Below are 22,762 nucleotides of genomic sequence, written 5' to 3' on the forward strand. Positions count from 1 at the left end.
ATTATTTAATACGATTGTGGTATCATTGTATCAAACATGTGGCTCGCGTGCTCGCACGACCGACGAACTCTTTCAGAAATTATAGTCTGTCATTACATGCAAATACAATTTATATTATATAATAAATTAAAATTTCTTCTTTTATAAACCAAAATATAAATACCTTTCTAGACTTTTCTTATGTTGTTGATTTCTTTTATTGTATTGATTATAGATGTCGCACTGTCGCAGTATTGTATTTAGGGCTGTTCCTAGGTTTTTCGGGGTCAGGGGCAAATTAATGTCGCCATGTCGGGATCCTTTGACCATCATAATAGGTACGATATGATAAAAAAAATACTCATTGATTTCAACAAAATTCTTGCAAATGTATTTTTCAAACCTTAACCCAACCAATCTTATTAAAATGTATATATTGTTACATTTTTTGTGCGTTAGGTACATTTGAAATAACTTCTTAACTATATATTACCAATTTTACTAAAAATAAGAACTGTTAGAAATACAAATAGGTATATATAATTATTAGTTTTATTAATTTTTAGTTCAATAAATAAAAACATGCAAATGAGCATAAACTCCAGGGCCCTAATTAAAAAAATTAATTAATGAATTGATAAAATTATTTGAAGTATTAGTTAATAATTATAGTGTTATTTTATGTCCAATACGAATGTATCTTCTATATAGGTACTAGTTAAACACAGTGGCGTGAAGTGGAGTCATCAATGGTATAACTGGTATAAGTAACGCTGCTTATATGCACGCGCCGGTAATCGGTAAAAAACGACTAAGTGAAAAACGTTAATTTTTGTTAAAAGTTATTAAAATAATTGTCGTCATAAATAAAATTATTTTTAAATTACATAGAAATTTAAAAGCACGCTTGTTGAAATAAACTTTACATTTATATTAATTTTTTTAATATGTAAGTTATATACAAATATATTTTTTAATAGAAGTAAGGCTTCAACATCATAGGTCATTAGCCTTAAGTTATATTTATATACCTATACACAATGATACAAATGGGTTGCGATAAAACAAATATTGTATCGTTAAAAATGTAATCGTATTTTATACCTAGGTGGCTAGGTACCTATGTAGTTTTGATAAGCGAAGTCGCAACAATAATAATAATAATAAAGAGAACAGACACCTATTATACTTATTGATTAAAATAAAAGTTTAAATTACAACTTCGGATGTTATGATAAGATTATGGATATAAACTATAGGTTCTACTATATTTTGTAAAACATTAGGCGTCAGTTACGTCTTGATCGTACGACGTGAATACGCGATAACTTACGGAAATTTAATTTTTTTTTTTTTAATATGGAATTTGTTAAATCTAACAAAGGTGGCTTAAAAATTTGTTGGAATGGGTATATACGTACATAATGAAACACCAGGGCCAAACGCGATTAACGTGGAGATGCACAAAGGAATGCTCTTTGAAATATCGCGGCACAATGTACACAGACTTGCAGGAGAAATGTAATCCACAAATTGGAAAAGTTCATAGTCTATAGCTGATACACATGAAGTAAATATTTTTTTTATAATTCTACTGAAAATTGAAGAAAACGTAATTAATTTTATTTATAATTATAAATCTTTTTATTTAGGCATATTGCATATTTTTAAATTGTTCACAAAGTATGAGCTATATAGCTCAGGGCCTCCCAAAAAAATTATGGGCTTGCAGCTTCTTTACAACTATAGATATACAATTAAAAATAAAATTTCAATATTAAAATTTATTTATAAAATATCGTTTTTTTCCTAGATTCGCACGCGCCACATCACTGAGTCTTATACTACCTACTTTAAAAACTAATATAAATCTAATAATTAATTATGTTAATAAAAAAATAAAAATAATATGTACATATTTTAATCAATTATTACTTACTAATATTGGTGTTAGTGTACACTATTCACTATAGTATGATAGTTTCTATTATCAACTTTATTAGCGAGTAGCGATACTATACCGATATATGGGTAAATATCATATATTATTATTTATTATGATTTAATTAATTAACTTATTAATTTATACAAATAACCCGTTTGGTGTGTCACGCTATAATGAATTCTTACGAAAAAATATTGCTAATTTGATTTTATTCTTATTTCTTCGCATTTGCCACACCGGCACTACGACAACAATAGTCAATAATATTTCATTATAATTATTATCAAAAATAATTGCAAATGTCACGTGTTTATCTTTACCTATACCTACATATGATTATAACAGAATAGTCTACAGAGACGTAATAAAATCTATTATATTATAGTATATTGATATTTCATAAAGAAAAAATGGTTTAGAAATAATAGGTTCGAATGAATTGTATGGGTAGCACCGACCACCGAGTAATCTTGAATCCTAAAATGTATTTTATTTTTTTTTTATTAAGACTAAAGGGGCCCCCTAAAAATATTCTAAACTCAGGGCCTGGGGTATGGTCCCTTTGCCCCCTCCTTCTGACTGGCCTGATTCTATTGAAGGGTAATACCCATAGGTACATTACTATATTTACTAAACAAAATTATTTTTTAAAAGTAATTTTATAATAATGATTTATGAAGTAACAAGTTTATCTAATGTGTTATTTATAATTTTGTTCCTATACTATTTTAATATAATTTATAAATAATTATTATATATTATTTGGTTAAAAAATCTACTTAATATACCTTTGAATTGTATATCATGTGTAGTTTTATAAACATTTATTATTCATCAATGCTACCTAATTTCTATCCTTTCAATCAAAAATTAATTTTTTAAATATAAAACAGAAATTTTATCTAATTATGTATTAGTTAAAAAATGTTTAGTGTTGCACAGTGTAGTATTTGTACAAAAAAAAAAAATTAAAGAATTAACGACATACATTTAAAAAATATTTTATTGTTTACTAGCTGACCCGGCAAACGTTGTTTACTCTTAAAAAAAAACTGTAAAAAAGTTTTGATATTTTGGGCGGGTTCACCACTCTTTAAATGACACCTTAACCCATTCGGCCACCACTACTGTTGGAATTATGGGAGCGTAATAAGGTTGTTAAGTCTATGTAATAAACCTACGTTAAAATCGTTTTCTCCATGTTGATCTATTTTTTTTGGTGTTGGCCGGGGGCTCCATTTTAACGATTAATTATGTCATATGGACAATTTTATAAGCTAAAGCTTGCAGCTGTAGCTTTTTCAATTCAAAAAACATTCTGGAACTCAAAAAATCAATCATCAAAAAAATTTAAAAAAAAGGGTTTTCCAAAAAAATTTTTCGTAAAAACCATCTCCTGGTAATTACGGACAATTAAAAAAAATTGAGCCAAATCGGCTCAGCCGTTCTCAATTGATGAATTGTTATACATTTTTGGCTCCATTTTTATATACATATTTTTTTTTTGTATACAATTAATAATATAACTAAACAATATGTATCGTAATTAAAATAAAACATTAGGTAGTTTTCATTGATAAGTTTATATTATTTTATTACATTAATACATTATTTGTACAAGTAAAGTGATCTATTACTTTTTTACTAATTTAATGAGTAGGTTAGGAATATAATATAATCAAAGTTCCTTTTAAAAAGTAACATACCCGCACTGGTTTGGTGGTTATTTATTTCTCCATCTTGTTGGTATGTCATAATTAATAATAATTGGTATGTTAGTAGTAATACAAACAATTGGGCAGAAGGGGTGGTTTAAACCCGATCAGTGAACCCCCTTCCAAGTATTATGATATATACAGTTTATCAGCTGAAGCACTAAACCAAATAGTTTAATGATGACAAAATACATCGAAGTCAAAATAGGTAGTGGACCAAATAAGTAATGTATAAGTTGATATAGATATGCTAATAGAATGCTGTAAAAATACTTGATATATATAGTTGGGGCTAAGTAAATTGAGTCCGAAATACCGTTTTTGTGGTAAACTGAGTCCCGGATTTGAAAAGGTATAAGGTAAATTGAGTCCCTGGTTATAATAGATTTAGTTTCCAAAACAGCACATTTTCCTTCTCACTTTTACAGGCTTAGTACTATCTGTTATGTTAACATAACTGGCATGGTCAAAAATATGCTATTTTGCTTTTAATATCTAATAATTCACATCGTTGTACATAAAAATCACAATTAATTAAATATATAATATACAAATTCAAGTCAATTGTTTTTTTTATTCATTACTATTTGTTGTTGTTATGTACATGGAAAAAATTTATTTGATATATTCTTAACGAATTCAAACCTTGAAATATTTTTATTTTTATATTTCAACATTTCTTGTCTCAAAAAAAAATTATTTTCTATTGTTATTTTTTTTCATTTTAATTACCTACCTCTTTGCTACGTATTTTTATATATAATATATCTATTTGAATGTATTTAAGTAAGCAAATCGGTAATCGATAATGATTAATGACTAATTGGTGACTATAGTCACTATACAGTACTCATTGAATGTAGAGACTTTATTTTTAAGTAGGTACATCGACGTTATTTATAAATTATTCTTTCGAAAAATATTATTACTTGGGACTCAATTTACCTAGCCCTAATATCCACCCAATTATTTGGGACTCAGTTTACCACTCCCGATATAGTTAAATAATCTAGGGATTAGGACAATAGGTTAGAATGAGCATTGATTCAATTCTATTCTATAATCAATGGTAAAAGTAGTAACTATAGTAGCCAGGAGGGCTATAGGAAATACAAGGTATACGACATACAACATAAAAATAGATACTTTATAAATTTTATAGTTTTAAATCGGAAATATTACTCCATTTTTCTATTGTTTGAAGGTTTAGTACGACTTTTGTCATTTTTCTTGTGACATATCGCCACATAGAGGTAAAGTATCGCCATGTGAAGGTGAAGCATCAGCACATAGAGGTGAGGCATCGCCACATGGAGTTGACATATATTATTATACTGGCATGTAATATATATGTTCATAATCGATGTCTAATTGTCTCTGGACATCTATTAAGCTGCATTGTTTTGTCTCTGGTACAAACCACCACACAAATAATGCACCACAAAGGCATAACACAAAGTGAAACAAGAAGACATATTCAATTCCGAAAAACTTGATAATTTCGTATGGAAAGTAAGCACTTGTTAAGACTATAGTAGCCAATTTATAGCTGTTGTAAAGCTTATTCCGTACAACTTAACCTAAAAAATAACCATAGTATTCATAGATATATTTATTATAAACTATAATTGTGTATAACTAGTTCTTTTAGATATTGTTATTGAAAATATTAATTTATATATTTTAAGAAGATAATATATATTATTTTTACGTGTATAGAAGTTTTAATTACATAAATAATATTGTATTATTATATTGATGTAATTTATGCGTACTTTTCTCGAAAATATTTCTCCCAATAAAACCCAAGGGACAGGTCCAAATCCTAAAGAATACGCCATAATGAAAAACATAATGAGCATCATCGATATATCATTGAATTAATAGCATTTAGTTGTATTTTAATAGTAATTCAGAATGCCAAACCAACCAAACATAGATACGTAATCACTGCCGAATATATTAATAATATTCGACGACCTTTGCTGTCTATAATAATTATTGTTACATTGAGTGACATGCATCATAATGATTTAAAATACATTATTCGATATAATATATAATAGTAATAAGTATATTATACCTATGTTTCAGGCGTGAGCTGATCAGCTGAAATCTAAGAATCAAATTCTGACATAAAATACAAATTTGTTACTAACTTAAACGATTCCTAATGTGATGGATACCATTTTAGGGTCAACATCAATGTCGGTAATTTTCATTTTATGAAACATGTACGGTACCATTACATTTATTCCATACATTTGATGGACAACATGTATCCGACACCGACCAACAGTGCTTTTCAGTTTTCGATCCGCACAGTAACTCAATGCGTCCAATATATGCCACGAGTTTCGTCGATATGTGTTACGGTAATCGGAATTAAACTATTGGTATTTAAAAAAAAACCACAACTATACGTGGTTGATTTTGTATTATAAATCTCTATTACGCATGAAATCACATATAATTATCTCTTTTTCTACTGTTTATCATATGTAAATATATTATATAATATACTAGTGGGCGCAATATGTCCATTGTCCGTCCTATAGGAGGGTTCACCCAACAAATTTATAGTGCGTAGACATCATCGTTCATTCGTTCCTATGGTTTGGTTCGAAAAAATTGTTTGACGTTGAGTACGGCGGTTTAGGAACAAAACACAATCCAATTGTGTGTAATATAACGATCAAGCTGCAGCTATACACGTTTAACGGTATATTGAAAGGTTGGTGATTATCATATTGTTTGAACGGGCCAAATACGTCGAATATCACGATGCCCATTACCATGATCGCGTTCTGCCTAAGAAAAAAATTATTATTTGTAAGTGATAGAAATCAAATGACAATTGATCCATGTTTTCGCAAACGAAGAGCAAAAATCAGTATCATTAAGTTTTAAATTTGGGGCCTATTATAATTTGCATGTATGCAGTATGTACTACATGTGTGTATGCTCCCTGAGATATACGAGATAAAGGTGGAAGGGGATATGTATAATGTACAAACCATTTTTTAAGCCTTCCTCAAATTGCGCTTATGGCAGTAATATATATATAGGTACACACTAGCTGGGCATTATTGTTTATGAAATATTGAGAATCATGAATTTACCGTTATAAAAGGTATATTAAGATATTTATTTTATCTGTGGTTTACTGAAAATATCGAGTTCACGGCTACGTCATTTTTCGAGTCGTGTTTCTTATTGTTTCGTAATCTGATTGGCCGTTGTAATCATAGCATCACTCACTAACCATTATTTACCGTGAGTTGGCCCGAGCTCAACTTTTGAACATGACATAATAACAGACGACGTAGCTACGAACACGGCTTAACTTGTAGATTTCATATATCACTAACAGTCCATAAGAAAAGGGACACCAATTGAAGGCAACGATGATGTGCAGATAAATACAGAGATAGACACGATTTTTTTCTATCTAAAGGCGCTATTTCACTACCACCGTGACACGTATCACATTTTTCATGATTTAAGCACGGGGTGAAAAATAATAAGATATTTAGAAGTTAAACATAAGTAAATCATATGAATCATTGTAACTGTTAACTGCTCCGCATCCAGGGTCGGAACCGTAATTTTTCCAAAATAATAACATTTTCTATAATACTAGACCGAATTAAAATACTAACTTTTTCGATGGAAACAGAAAAAATAAATTAGTAATCGTTTTTTGTATCAACTTCAAATAATTATGAATTTTTTCGTTGCGGTATTTGCATTATTTCCTTCCTAAAATGTTCCCTAATTTAAACTAAATAATTAGGGCAATTTTTTTTTTGTCAATTGAAATTTGATAACTTTTAAATTACACTATAGTTCATATAAAATTTAAATATAACTATTGGCCTTTGGTGATAAACAAAAATGGAAAACACAACGATAGAAAAAACTGTTATTCAACTGCATCTGATTTGTTTAATTCAATACTGTAAGAATTTTTTCACCAGGTTAGGCTACCTGTCATAATATTATGTGGTAGTATATATTATTTATAAGTGTTTATATACTATATATTTTATTTTATGGTTACAATTTTTTTTAAGTACTAAGGAAAAACGAATGTGTTGTTTTTAAAAGATACCTCAGAACTTTGGGTACGAAATTTCGCCAACGTATGCAGGTACGATAGTGGACATAGTGCCTGAACCGATGCCGAGTAATAATCTACCGGTGACCATTAACTCCGTCGATGTGACTGGAAAAGTAACGATACACAAACCGCCGATCAAAACAGCATCGAAAAATGCCATGCCCAGTCAGCTGTCAAAACTCAAAACGCCTCCAGACGGGCCCTGAGAGTAATGCACCAATCACGACACCAGCTACGAATAAGAAAGGCGAAAGCGAGCACCGGAAATCGGTGATGAGAAAATCTATGATCCTGTCTGCAGGATTAGAGAAGACCATTCCATTTGCCGGATTATTATACCGATAGCCATCGCTACTGATAATACTGAAAACGTATACCTAGGTTATTAGTTTACAACAATATAATAAAACACCGATTACAATGATGTTATAAAAAAAATATTCGTATTTTTGTTTGATTATCATTAAAAAATTATTATTTAGTATCGTATCATCATAGATCATAGTTATGATTTTATGAATAATAAAAGCGATATAATCTATGAAGAAGCGATTTTCGAGGACAAAAAATACGAAGACAAAATTTTATATTTATCGAGACTAGAGTAATCGAATAAAAACATTAACTTATTTACAAAGAAATCCGTTCACTGAAATATACCCCGTAGGTCCGATTGGCTGTAAATTATTGATCATTAATCAATATTCAATATACGCGTACTAAGGTGGTTCATTTATAACCATCATGAAAATGCTGCTGTACGTTGTGTCAGCTATTATATTATGTATGGGCATCTTGAAAAAGCCCATCAGTGAAAGGGCAGTTACACCTAAACGCCCTAAACCTTGAAGCTTTTTAAAAAAATTCTTAGTTTTTAATAGTTAATTCTTCTGTAGCTAAAAACTATTCCTGATTAAATTAATATTAATAAAATATTAACAATTATAACAATTTTACTTTGTATAAAATTCATTCCATTCCAACGCACATGACACATTATTACAATTCAATATGTTTTCATACAATAAATTTACGATTATCTTATAAATAAGTAAGGTTACGGAACATATAATTGCATCAAATATTCAAATAAATAACTGTAAAGAAATGAATATGTTTTGATTATGTAACACAATTAATACTGCAATTTAAAAGTCATGTGATAGTGGGAATATATACCTAATTTATAAAATTATGGATTCAACCGATATCTAAAATAAAATAAAATATACGTTTCATAATAAAGCTGCTTTCATAATATTATATAAAAAAAAAATACATAGATTTACTAGGTAAACCAATCATACATCATCATAACGATAATTTATTACGAAGAAATATATAAACATGAACTAACTAGTAATGATTTGATATCTATTAACTCTATAAATTATAATAAATTGTAAAATCAACATAAAATACCAAATGTTATAACCCTATAGAAAAAAATAACAAAATTCAACAATGTAAAAAAGATTTTTTTGTTTATATACACTAAATATGAAACACATTCAATAATACTAAAATTGTGCAAAATATCTACGTATAATTTGACATTGCCTCTATTTGGAAACTTCAGATATAAATTTAAACCGATTTAATAATTGATAGTAATTCAAAGCAATCAGATGAAATAATCACATAAACAGAAAATGACATACTCAGATTTCATCAATAAAATAGAAAATAGTAAGTATATTATGTACACCATAGGTGTTGTCAGTGGCGTGCTCAGCTTTTTTAAAAGGGGGAGGGATATTTATTTTTGACTTGTCATAGACCCTAAATTTTTTTTTCATGTGTAGATAATAAATCGTTACAAAAAAATCCAAAGGGGGGTATGATGACACCCTGATCCCCCCGTTATATTGGTGAATATTATAATACACAATATAACCAAATTTACGAGTATAAAAAATAAAATTATATAAGTTAAATAAGAAGATACCACTTTTCTGCAGTAGGTGTCAAGTGGATTACTGTATAATGGATGCGTTAAATCTTAAACTTGAATCCAATGATACAAAATTGTATATTTGTATGTATATATATAAATGATTTTGTCATTTTGAACGCCGAAGGGAGATAGTCTATCAGCCTATATAATTATATCACTAGTTGTCTAGGTATGTTTTATGATATGTTTATTCCTATTGTTATTAAAGTAATTTATTTTATACTATTAATATTACGGTAGGATGACTTAATTTTTGACAAAAATGTTACATTTATTATACGAATAATGCATAAGCATAACTATTACGAATATAATAATATTTTTTATACCTATACCATATTATATATTTTTGTTATTAACTTTTGAGTTAATACCATCTTCCCGTAAAACAATAAAATTTGAATAAGTTAATGGTATAAAAAGGTATTATTTATAAATTAATCTACATATTATAAAATGTCATTGTTTATAGAAAATTTCATAACATAGGTACAAATAGTGGAACAGTTGAAGTTTCATTAATAATTTTTTTGAATTATAAAAAATAATTAAAATATTGCAGCTATTGATAAATATAAATTACTTGAGGAACTTTCCAAGACTTCCAGAACTTTCAAGTCGTAGCTGTAAAAATTGAACATTTTATAAATTGTCAGCTGCTAAACAATTTGCTAAATTTCATGATTTTGACAAATTTTGTAAAAAATTATAAAACCAATTATGCTTATGTATTTTAAATAGTTTTATATAGCTATAAGAACAACGGATGTGGGAATAATATTAATTTCTAAAGGTTTTTTATCGAGCAGAAATGGGCTGGATCGACGTGGCGGTAAACATTTTCATAATACGCGTAACCTTGGGTCTAACATAGGTTTACAAATGATTAAATCATATCTACGCAACACAATATCTGAAGTAATACTGAAATAATATATTAACCTATGCATTTTGTAATGTTTTATTTTTTCAATTTAGAAGAGGTTAAATTGAAAAAAAAAAGCATTCATCACGATATTGGCATTAATGTAAACGAAATATTGGACGAAATGTCTCGAAAACCAAGACAAATAAATATTAATTTGTGAACTTTTTATGAAAATTAATGTATAATGTTATAAATGTTAGTATAGTTTTAAGTAACATCATGGTGACATGGCCTATAATAGTGCACTTTACGGAAAGGTAAGATAACATATAGATAACCTAGATATTTGTCCTCTAGGCGGCCTGGCCCTAATGTGCTAAATAGTTTTGATTATATCACCCCTAGAAAAAAATCCTAGATACGCCACTGTAACACATCCATTATAGTGATATACTCTCCATACTATACAGCAGAGCGATATCTCACTTGCTCACCTTTTTTTAGTATTATTTGTAATCGTTATTTATAGTTATTGTAAGCATTTTATCAACGTATAAAAAGTTCTTTAAAATATATAGTTTTGTGTAAATAAATGATTAAAAATAATTATGACGAGTTTGAATACTGTAGTATATTTATGCAAAAAGTATTTTATGAAAATAGTCAACTAACACAAATCGCTAATGTGTAAGATAATTATATATTATATAAAGTATCTTGTGATTAAATTTTCAAAATATTTAGAATTTTTTTAAGCTACTTATAGACAATTGAAATTTTTGACTTTTTTAAGTTTTTTTTCTTAAAATGCCGATAAAAAAAATTTGGCTATCCAAAGAATCTTTAAAATTTAATACAAGGTTTATTATAAGTTGAACTTATCGTAGTAAAAAAAAAATCAAAAATCGTTAGTCACAATTTTTGTTTATAAGCATTTAAAGTTCAAATATTTACGAAAAATATCAAAATCGCGAAAATTTGCAAGGAATTTTGAAGTTGAAAATTCATAAAATTTTTGTTATTTATACTTAAGATTCAAAAATTCAAAACAAAGTCATCCATAAGTTTTCCTTTAAGTAATTGTAAAAAAAAATTCTAGCGTCGATAAAGAAAAAATTGTATGAGCTTAAGAAATTAAATTTTTTACGAAATCGCGTAAAATAACGATATATTACAATTTAAATATAGGTAATAATATGATATATCCTGCTAATTACCATTTACTGACAAATCATCTCCGATCAGAATCGTTTTTCGTATACAATTATATCAGTCGTTGCATTCAAATTTAACACATCCATTATAGTGACTTACTCTCCATCACTATTATACAGCAGAGCGATACCCACTTGACCACTTTTTTTGTTTTAATTTTATTTTAAATGTTTTATTTACTATTTTATTAAAGTACACATGTGGAAATTACCTATAAATCTCAGTAATGGCACCTAGTAACACGAGTTTCAAATATCTGTTATTTACCAACTTGATCAGTGAGCCAGATGATTTATCTTATCAGATGGGCTATAGCTCCGTAGGTCTGAAGAAGAGGATAAACTTCGTCAACCGGAACAAAAATAAATAAATTATGGAAATGGAGAAAAATAAAACGAACAAAGAATTCAAAATAGTTACCAAAGTTATAGATGATAAAGTAACATGGCAAAAAACCACTTTTCTTGATGTTGCAACATATACTCATATTATAGGCAATATATTTAAGGTTGCGGATAATAACTAATAAATGTATTGATTTTATAATAATGTTTTTCCAAAAAAATTGATAAAATGTGTAAGAAATATTTTATTCTATAGAAATTTCAAGTTCAAATTATGAAGAAATAATTAAATTTATACGAATAACAATATTAATAATTTTTTATAGTTCAAAAACAGTATTCAAAATATTTTGAAGTTCAAATTTGAATGACTTCACACATTTAAACGATGCATATCGATGTTCGTTATTTTGTAAAACTTAAGCTAAAAACTTTATAGTTGATAGTTTAAAACGTTCGTATATTATGGATTTTATAATATCGATTAATTTTAAGATATTATCTATTTATACCATAAACCTATTCACACTATTTTGCAGTAAGATACCAAGACATTGTCCATTGATTATTAGATTTAATAAGTTTATTACAAAAATATGACTATTGACTTTGGAAATAAAAAAGAACTCCAATCAACATCAGAATAAAATATGTAATATATAAAATTAACAAATGTACATTTATGTATGATTTTTTTAAATATAACAGTTAGTTTTATTATATAAAAATTGAATATCATTATAAGTTTTGTTGTTATAATATATATATAAGGTAGTATACAGTATAATACATAAATAATATATGTATATATATTATTTATATAAGTTTCATGTTTTTACAATCAATAGATTTTTTTTTAGTTATTGCAAAAAAAAGTCCTGATTTTTTTACATATGGTCACCCTAAATTATTTTAATAACCACTATCACAAAAAATCCGCTTGGATCGTGACAGTCAACTGAAACTTTTCATTTCATGAACAACCTATTATAGAATGGACCCTACAATATATAATAATACACACTAAACAGTACAGCTAGTACAGTATGTTTAAAACAGGTTGCACTTCATATTTCAGATTACAAATCAAGTGGAAATAAACTATTGAAGGACCGAACTTTTCACTTCAGATGTACTAATCGTAAATATAACATTATAATTATTATTAAATTTGTGAAAATTTTGATTTAATTATTTTCTATAAAAGTTTTTACAATAATTTCGACAACTAAAAAATATTTTAAATCGAAAAAAAATATATCTACATTTAAGCAAATGTCGTTGATGATTTCTTTACTAAACCAAACAATTTAATTAGAAAAAAACAACTAGAATAATAATAAAATATGCTAATTTTGATCGAAATAACTGAAATATAACTTAAATATTTCATTATAATATTAGATAGGTACCAAATACCATTCAAAAAAGAAATTATTTCACTCGCGGCTTTATATATTTATTATTTATACTAGTATACTAAATAGGTACTTAGTAAATACTTAGTACTTAGTACTTACTATACTAATAAGTACACGATATATAGAAAATATTTTTACAACAAAAATATGCTTTCACCTTTAATATTAATGTAATAATTTTTAAAATGTTCATTAGTTACAATTTTATAAATATTAAATTAATTTACATTTAACTATTTAAGCATATATAATTTATTTTAAAGATATTGACTGATCGTTAAATGGATTGCTATTAAATAATATTTAAATAATTTCAAGTGTATTCCTACAAAAACAATTACTTAATATACTTATACACTAATACAGTTACACTTACCTACAGACTAAATAAGTCAGTAAAATATAATAAAATAGAGCTCTTGATTTAATATTAAAATTTATGAATTTATGATTTAAATTAAACAATATTGCACACCACAAATATTTGTAAATAAAAGTCGTAAAACTTGTTTGACATTTTTATGAAATTTAGAATATTTGTTGACATTTAGGACATATTTAATATAATTTCAGAACTCAGTCTAAATACAGACGTACAACATAGAATATATTTTGCATAGTTAGGTAGTTTTAATATTTAAGTAAATTGACTTATTATAAAATTTAAAAGTAAGCACATTATGTGTTTTTTTTTTATTAGAATTTTAATTTTTTTGATAATTCAATTTCTAAGCAAATTATTGACAGGGCATAAAGTAGCAATTGCTAAAGGTTTCCTAGGAATCAGAAAATTCAAGAGACAACCAAATGGATTTCCAATATAAATAATAGAATAGCCAAAACAAATATAGATATTAGATAGACAGAAACACAGTTATGAATGACCTGCAAATGCTAGGAGACGGCGTTAATGACAATTTAAAGCTTGAAGAGATGTGGTGGTTATATATGGCCTTAAATAACTTCTATTTAGCAATAGATGGAAAATAAAAAGTAGCAATATATGGCTATTATAAGCTATATGATAGTGTAAAATATTACAATTTAAAATTAAAATATAAAAAAAAACGACACGAAAAACATATTATAATGTTCTTAGAGTGTTCTTACATTTAATTTTCATAGTAGGAAATTCACTTTAATATTACAACTTACAATATAAAATTGGAACAAGTGAACAAGTGAACCATCATCTTAACTCTTAAGATCTGAAAATTGATTATATATTTTATCAGATAGTTATATATTTATCATACAGTCTTGAAAATTTCGATCAATCTTATTTAATATTTATTTTAAGTTGAAATTTATGTGAAAATACCTACTTATGGCAATTTACTTATTTTGGTTTTAATAATGAAAATGACAAACGTATCTACTTTGATTTGGTTTGCTATAGTTACCCAATCTGTCATCAATGTTTAAAGTAGGTACCTACTCGTACAACGTATATAACAGAAAAATACCTCAGTGTATACAAATACACACCCAAAATGTAGGTTGTCATTCAAAAGTAAAAAAACTTAGAAAGTTATATAACTATATAAAATTGTAAAAACATAATTTTACACAATTATTATCAAAAACATTAACTTTAAGATTAAATATTACGATGAAAACCTGTTGACAACTTAACTCAAGAACTATCAAATAATTATTATCCAACTCTTTGCGTAGATCATTTATACATACGTATATAATAAACTTGTACATATGTATGTTATAGACCTTTTATTAATTATATAATATATGGTAATTTATAAATGTATACTATGCACATAATGGGGAGTTGCCCGATTGCGGTCGTGATATCTAATGGTCGATAATGGTCATAATGATTTAATTAATTTTAAATTTACGTACATAACTTATTTAAAAAATAAAAATAAATCAATATAACATTATAAAAATAAATTAAAATATGATACATTATAATGATATTTTGATTCTTATATCGTACCTATAGTAGCATACAGCGGTATAGAAATAAATTGTTTATCCGTTTAAACCGTTTATCGCACACATGAATGATGTTATATTTATCAATAAATATCAATTTGTAATTATACATTACTATTTGTTAATAAATAACAATGGGCAGTTACACATTACACAACCTTAAATTAATGATGTATAATATATTAATTACCTAATATAATACATTATAGATCAATGTTCCTGCAGGTTATAATCAGTAATTCAAATGTAATTATTGAGTTAACAATCAATATTTAACCATGAAATGAAACGGTACAAGTAACAATTAACCGATCCTAATACTAAGGTATTTACAAAATTAAACAAAACAATAACGTGTATCAACGTTTGGCGGACAGCCAGATTAATAAGCTACCCGACCTTCAATGTAAGTTTTAAACGTTTAATAACAATAATGACATATTGAATTATTGACAAACGTAACTCTTTTATTTTAACAAGTAATTCACGTCACACTTATTATTTTGTGAGTTGAATAATAAGTCTTCAATTATGATGAAAAAAAAAGAAATATTTATTCCACTTGGGTTAATTTTGATGACAATTTTAAAAGGGTAAATTAATTTTCATAAAATTTTAATTTAAAATAATGAATAAAATATTTTAAATATTATTATTTTTTTTTTATAAGTATTACAATTTTCAAAATATTTTAACTATAAAAATGTATAAATCCAATTTAATTGATTCCACTAGAATGAAAAGTGATAAACTTGTGATTGACACGGATGCTGGTGCTGATGATGCAATGGCAATTTTGCTTCTTCTATCGGCGTGTGCCAACAACGACACGAATTTCGATATTGTGGCAATTACTTGTACCTATGGTAACACTAATTTGAGAAATGTCGAAAAAAATGTGCTTAAAACATTAACAATCGCAAATCAATCAAAAGTAATTAAAACAAAAAAAAATTATGTATTGACATGCATTTTAAAGCAATGTGATTAATATTTTTCATAGATTCCAGTTTACACTGGTGCTTACAAACCTTTGACCCACAATCATACATCTGATAATTTCTTTGGTAATGATGGATTTGGTGATTTTGAATTCAATCAAAAATTTATAAGTAATATTGATAGATCAAAACATGCAGCAATTGCATTAATTGATTTAGCTTATAAGTATCCGGGTGAATTGAATATACTTGTACTTGGCCCAACAACAAATATCGCGCTCGCCATTTCATTGGATCCAAAATTTGTTCATAAAATTAAGCGATTTTATATTATGGGTGGTAGTGTTATTGGAAATGGGAATATAAGTCCAGGTGTTGAATTCAATTTCGGCTCGGATGCAGAGAGTAATTTTATATTTCTTAATTCAACTCGAGGAGAAGTTAGTTTATTACTACCCTGGGAGACAAATTTATCAATTAATATATCATCGGTAAAATATGCAAAATTAAAAATTATTTTAACTAATATATAATATATAACTTATTTTTTTGTTAGTTATGGAGAAAAAATGTATTAGGCGGTATTAATTCAAAGTTTCTAAAATTTTTGAATAAAGCCGAATCAAAAACTACAGAATTATCAACTTGGCAACCTTGTGATTCTTTAATTGCAGCAGTAATTTTGTGCCCAAAATTGATTAAAAAATCAATTGTTACGAATATAACACCAATTATGGAAGGTGAAGCACGTGGTGGAATACTGATTGATTATTCAGAAAAATCCTACAAGCCAAAAAATGTTGAAATTATTCAAGACGTTCATGTTGAAGAGTTTCAAAAAATTCTTCTTTCATATTTATCATAAATTTAAAATAAAAAAAAATAAAATAATGTATTAGTCTTTTTTATAAGCCTGCAGCATTATATCAACTATAATGGATCAATTAAAATATCAAAAAATGTATTGATTAATCAATTATAATAATAATAAAATTATTGTGAATATTTATAATTAAATTTATCTATAAAAATAATGAAACAAAGACACCCTGACGACCCTATATTTTTTACTTGCAGCAAACTGTTACAAATTATTATACCTACACCTTATTGTAAATAATCTCTGACTATAAATATTTTTTAGATTTTAAAAATTAGTAGCAATAGTAGCATACGTTATTATTTCATCGCCGAGTTTTATTTAAATAAAATAATTTATTTTTTACATTTAAAAACGTTCTAATAAGATGGTAAATGAGTATATGATAAACTCAAATTATTATGAACACACAGTGCATCACGTAAACTAGACTACCTGCACTACTACATATTATACTACATTTTAATCTTTTTAGCACCGTGGCCGAAGTGACACAAATAAAAACATAAACTTATAATATAAGCACTTAAAGCACTTAGTGAATATTTTAATTATCTACGGTTATTTGTTTTTGGATAATAATAAAATAAAGAAATTAATTTTGTTAAAAACTGGTTTAACATATAAAATTCCCATTTTTATAAAAAAAATTTATCTATTTTTCTCAATGTTGAATGTAATATAAACATTTGGTGAGAATTTCAAGTGCATACGATAACGTCGGTAATTCAGGCCCGTGCTCAAAGGCCTTCCTTTAAGTTAAACCCCATTACCAAAAATATATAGATACATCAACAATAGGTACAAACGCACGACATCGAACAGGTCACCATCAGTCGATCACGGTCGTCGCGCGATCACAACTCCTATGTCTATGTCCAATATGGAAATATACTGCATTCGTACAGGGTAACGTAACTATAATAATATGTATAGTGTATAGATAACAAATGACCAGAATCGTTCAGTTCCTACAAATGCCATCGATTCTCTCTCACCCTTTAGTGTCCATCTATCCTGTTCCAGTAATTTTTAAGTATTTTTGTTATTTAGTTTAGTAAATTAATACCTATTTGATTATTATTATTGTTACGAAAATTACTTATATTATATTATATCCTTATATATACAGGTGATTATTTTATAATGAAACATTCATCATTTCAAAAAGTATTTATGTTTTTGAAATTTTTTTTTTACTTAGTTTTTACAAGCGGAGTAGTGGACAAACATTTTGCGGGGTAACCCCGTACTACTCTTTAAAAACTTTAAATACTTATAGCTCATAAACTATTCGCCCTAAATTCGATTTGTATGTATCAAAATACTCAGAAAATTATTCTGGTTTGGAATATGAAATTAAAACGTTGTTTTTTAACAACTTGAAACTATGTAAAAATCAGAATTTGAATGAATGCATAATTTAAGCAAATAAATAATGGGGTGAACATCATGCTTAAAAAATCACTTTATATATAATATTGACTACACCTTTCTTTAAATAGTGTTAATAATCAATTCATATAAACATTCACTTAAAATTATAAAACAAGGGCCTTTTAACAGTTTTTTTTATAGTACGAGTATATTGACAAACAAATATAGGTACCGTCATTAAATGTTTATTGTGATTCAGGGTGTGTGCATATAATACAAAAATGTTTGATGAGTCTAAGGCTCGGAAGTTGATGATCTTAAAAACGTTAAAAAAATGGCCTAAAAAGAATGCAAATATGACAAAAATGACAAAAAATGCCCTTAAAAAATTACCTAAAAAAGTTACAAACAGTTGTCTTAAATTAATAAAAATATATTTTTTTTTAAATTATACTTTATTTTACTATAAAATTCTATATACATTTATCAAAGCTTACATATTACTCAAAATATGACATAAAAATTACAAAAAATGTCCTTAAAAATTAAATAAGTTTTATTCGACATTTTGAAAATATTACAAAAAAATAATAAAATTTAGGTATAATAATATTCATTATAACACTACAACAACAACTGTAATTGGTGAGATAAAATCGGATAGGTACGGATAGGTATCGGATCTTAGTCCGTGCAGGTAATTTCAGTTCTAAGTAAGTTATCGGCATAGTGATAAGAAGTGAACTAATGTAAAATCAGTAAAAATGACTAAAAATGTCGAAAAATGACTTAAAAAGTAAATAAATGTAACAACAAAAACATGCAAAATAAAAATTAGTTATTCAGATTCACATGCTAATAAAACATATTTGTGGCCAGGAAAGCATCGTCTAAAAAGTTTCAAAAAAAAAAATGCAAAACGCATCAACTTCCGAGCCATATTAATGACATTGTGTTGTGGATATTTAAAATTATTGTTTGTATTAGATGTTTGTAAAGTGAACAATACCTTTAATATGGACTAGCTGTGACTAAAACATTTTACTTACAATGTGTTCACATGTTAAAATTTTGCTATATTATTTTCAAGAGGCATTATGTTTTAAATTCAAATATCTTGTACATTTTCTTATAAGATTTAATTATATTATTCATGAATGTTATATTATATATACATTTTGTTTGTACTATTTTATTCTACTGATACCTTAGTAATTTTGTTTTATGCATCGATATAATTATTTAAGAATAAACATACTATTATTGATGGTTTACATCAATGCATTGCAAATAATAATTTGAAATAATGTTAAATTATAATTCTTGCAAGTTGCAAGTCGAGAATGCGAGATGATATTAATTACAATTTAACATATTTCATAATTATTTTGTTTTGGAATATGAAATTAAAACTTGTTGTCATTCAAAAAAATAAAAAAACTTAAAAAAAAATGTAAGGATAAAATATAATATTTAAAAATATAATTTTTTAATGAAAATGTTGTTTTTTTAACAACTTAAAACTAGGTAAAAAAATGTTTTCAAAAACATGAATACTTCTTGAAATAATTAGTGTTTCATGATAAAAGAATCACTCTGTATATATAAAAGAATAAGAACAGGTATTTTTATGTTCCAATTTTGTGACGACTGAACTGAAATAGTGCACTATTTAACTTTTTTCCAATTTTTTTTTCACATAGTTGTTCTAAATGCCCTCTTGAATGTCACCACATCACCTGATTTTTCATTTTTTTGTCTGAGGGGAAAAAGAGGGGAGTTTGTATTTAAGGTTATGGGTTTTTTAACGTGTTATTTAAATAATTTAGCGATTTTTTTTCACAAGGGTGTACCAAATGAGCTTACGAGTAAATCACTCTTAATATTTCCGATTTAATTTTATTTATCATTTCAGTTATAAACATAATAAACCAAGTTAAATTATAAAAAAATCAATTTATATTTTATATATAAATCGGTTATTTAATATTTAGCAAACGAGCAATTCATTGCGATTCATTACGAGTTATTCATCTATAGTTATAAAATAAATTACATATTTTTTGTGTACATAAAAAACAAGTTTATCAAAAAATTAAAATAATTATAATGCATCTAGTATTCTAGTATTTCTAGTCAATGTTTTTTTTTTGAGATTAAATTATTAATTTAAATTAACGACCAAATAAACGTGTTTAATTTTTTCTAACATTTCAATAACATGTACCTAATAAGCAAGGATATAAGATACGATTCTATCTATTTTCTACGTACATTTCGTGCAATCGACGAATGTAGATAACGATAAAACATCAAAAATTAAATTAGGATAGTGCGTTAGTGCATGCTTTTATTGATATAAATGAATTTGTCTGTTTATTGTGCAATAATTTGTATTACATAATACGTATAATGTTATATAGATAGTATGTTACCCTTGCAATCCTAGTGGCTAGTATCCTACATAGAAATTTCATAGTTATTAATTAACTAATGAGACGAATCAAATTTATCAAACTATGGATGAGAAATATTGAAAAACAGTTGTCAAAAATTAAGTTATAAGTTATAACACTTATGGTTACGACATTGAAATTATTGAAAAAATTGCTGGGAATCATAAAGAAATAATCTTATAATAATTGTTTTACAGTTTAAAATACAATAAGATATTTGTAAATAAGCACATTTTTGTTTAAAAATATATATAAAAATATTTGCCTGTAAATATTTAATGAAATAATGTTATTTTATCTGTCACATATTTACGATATAATATAAGAAAATGAATATAAGAATACATATAATAGTTTTTGGTTTAAGTAAATGATTTGGTGAATGTTATATAATATATAAATTGCTTTATAAAATATAATATATATTATGCATGTATATGCAGAGGCGCAGGACCGGCATTAGGTGTTTTGTCACTTTAGGCCCTAGGCCTAGGTAATTCTAATTTACGCTCTCCTATTTAGTATTTAAAAGTTAATAATTTAATATTTTGGATATGAAGGGGTATTTAAAAAATGGACATTTATTTTTTTAACGATAAACCCTTATTTTTATTTATTTAAAAAAAAAAATGTTTTGACCGACCTCGGTTTTCTTCATAAAATATAAAATTATAAAATTAAAATAAATATTCTGAAATAATACAAGACGTATTTTTAGCCGACGTTATACATTAATTATCATTACCATACATTAAACAATAGTTATTTATTTTTAGGTATATTAAAAATGTTATTTAACTTCTAAATAAAAAACATATTAAATTAAATTTATTTTTCTAACCTTCCATTGTGCAAAATCAGTCAATACATTTTTGTATGTTAAATAATTTATTCCTATGAATTTTTGTTTGATTATTATGATTATTATTGTTAAATTTGTATGTATTTTTGTCCCTATCCAAAAAATAACCAATGGTTAGATGTTTCTTATTTCAATTTTAACATTTAGTATACAATTTATATGAGAATTATAATTTTTTTTTAGTTTGGGTGATTTGCGAATAATGTATTTACTTCGTATAGTTCAGTCCAGTTATTTTTTAGTATATGCCTATAAGCCTTATGATTATCCTAAGTTTATCTTATGATAAAAACAATTAAACAACTCAAAACTATATAGAGACAAGTCGTATGACCCTACACTCCAGATATGCATCCCATCAATCGTGATTGTTTAGGATACCTAAATAGACCTATGGAATAAAAAATATTTTTTTTGTTTGGAGTTTACGTGACTTTAAAATAAAAAATTGAATTACTTCGTGCTGTTATTTGGCCAGTACATTGGTAAGGACTATGATTATTATTTCTTAACATAATGTAGAGAGTAGATGGCCAGAGTATATACTAAGTATACTGAGTATAGTCGAATTGTACTTATTTTAGTCGACCTGCTTTTAGGTAAAAATCCGCTAATCCGGTAATGATTAGGTTAGATATGGTTATCGTAATATCATACAACGATAGTACGATACAACAAACAAGATTAGTAACATATAGCATTGATTATAAATACAATAAA

The 22,762-nt window shown here is 26.3% G+C and overlaps 1 protein-coding gene and 1 long non-coding RNA gene across 3 annotated transcripts; both read left to right on the forward strand.

Annotated features, from left to right (window-relative positions):
* Nucleotides 1-1,277: 1,277 nt before the first annotated feature.
* Nucleotides 1,278-8,324, forward strand: LOC132929738 (uncharacterized). The gene is made up of 4 exons (XR_009662141.1): nt 1,278-1,549; nt 4,844-5,151; nt 5,734-6,014; nt 7,750-8,324. It is a non-coding gene; the product is annotated as an uncharacterized LOC132929738 (long non-coding RNA).
* A 4,713-nt stretch (nt 8,325-13,037) lies between these two features.
* LOC132929734 (uncharacterized) lies at nt 13,038-17,876 on the forward strand. Of its 2 annotated transcripts, none has more exons than XM_060995282.1 (6): nt 13,038-13,287; nt 15,736-15,932; nt 16,007-16,119; nt 16,262-16,460; nt 16,530-16,958; nt 17,024-17,876. In XM_060995282.1, exons 3-6 carry the CDS (start codon nt 16,058-16,060, stop codon nt 17,330-17,332), a joined length of 999 nt encoding a protein of 332 aa, XP_060851265.1. In that variant the 5' UTR covers nt 13,038-13,287; nt 15,736-15,932; nt 16,007-16,057; the 3' UTR covers nt 17,333-17,876. The 2 variants fall into 2 exon arrangements, with proteins under 2 accessions (XP_060851265.1, XP_060851266.1); XM_060995283.1 differs by having other exon boundaries at nt 15,752-15,932.
* The last annotated feature ends 4,886 nt before the right edge of the window (nt 17,877-22,762 follow it).

Source organism: Rhopalosiphum padi, chromosome 4 (assembly GCF_020882245.1).
Source record: "Rhopalosiphum padi isolate XX-2018 chromosome 4, ASM2088224v1, whole genome shotgun sequence".
Lineage (NCBI taxonomy): Eukaryota > Metazoa > Arthropoda > Insecta > Hemiptera > Aphididae > Rhopalosiphum > Rhopalosiphum padi.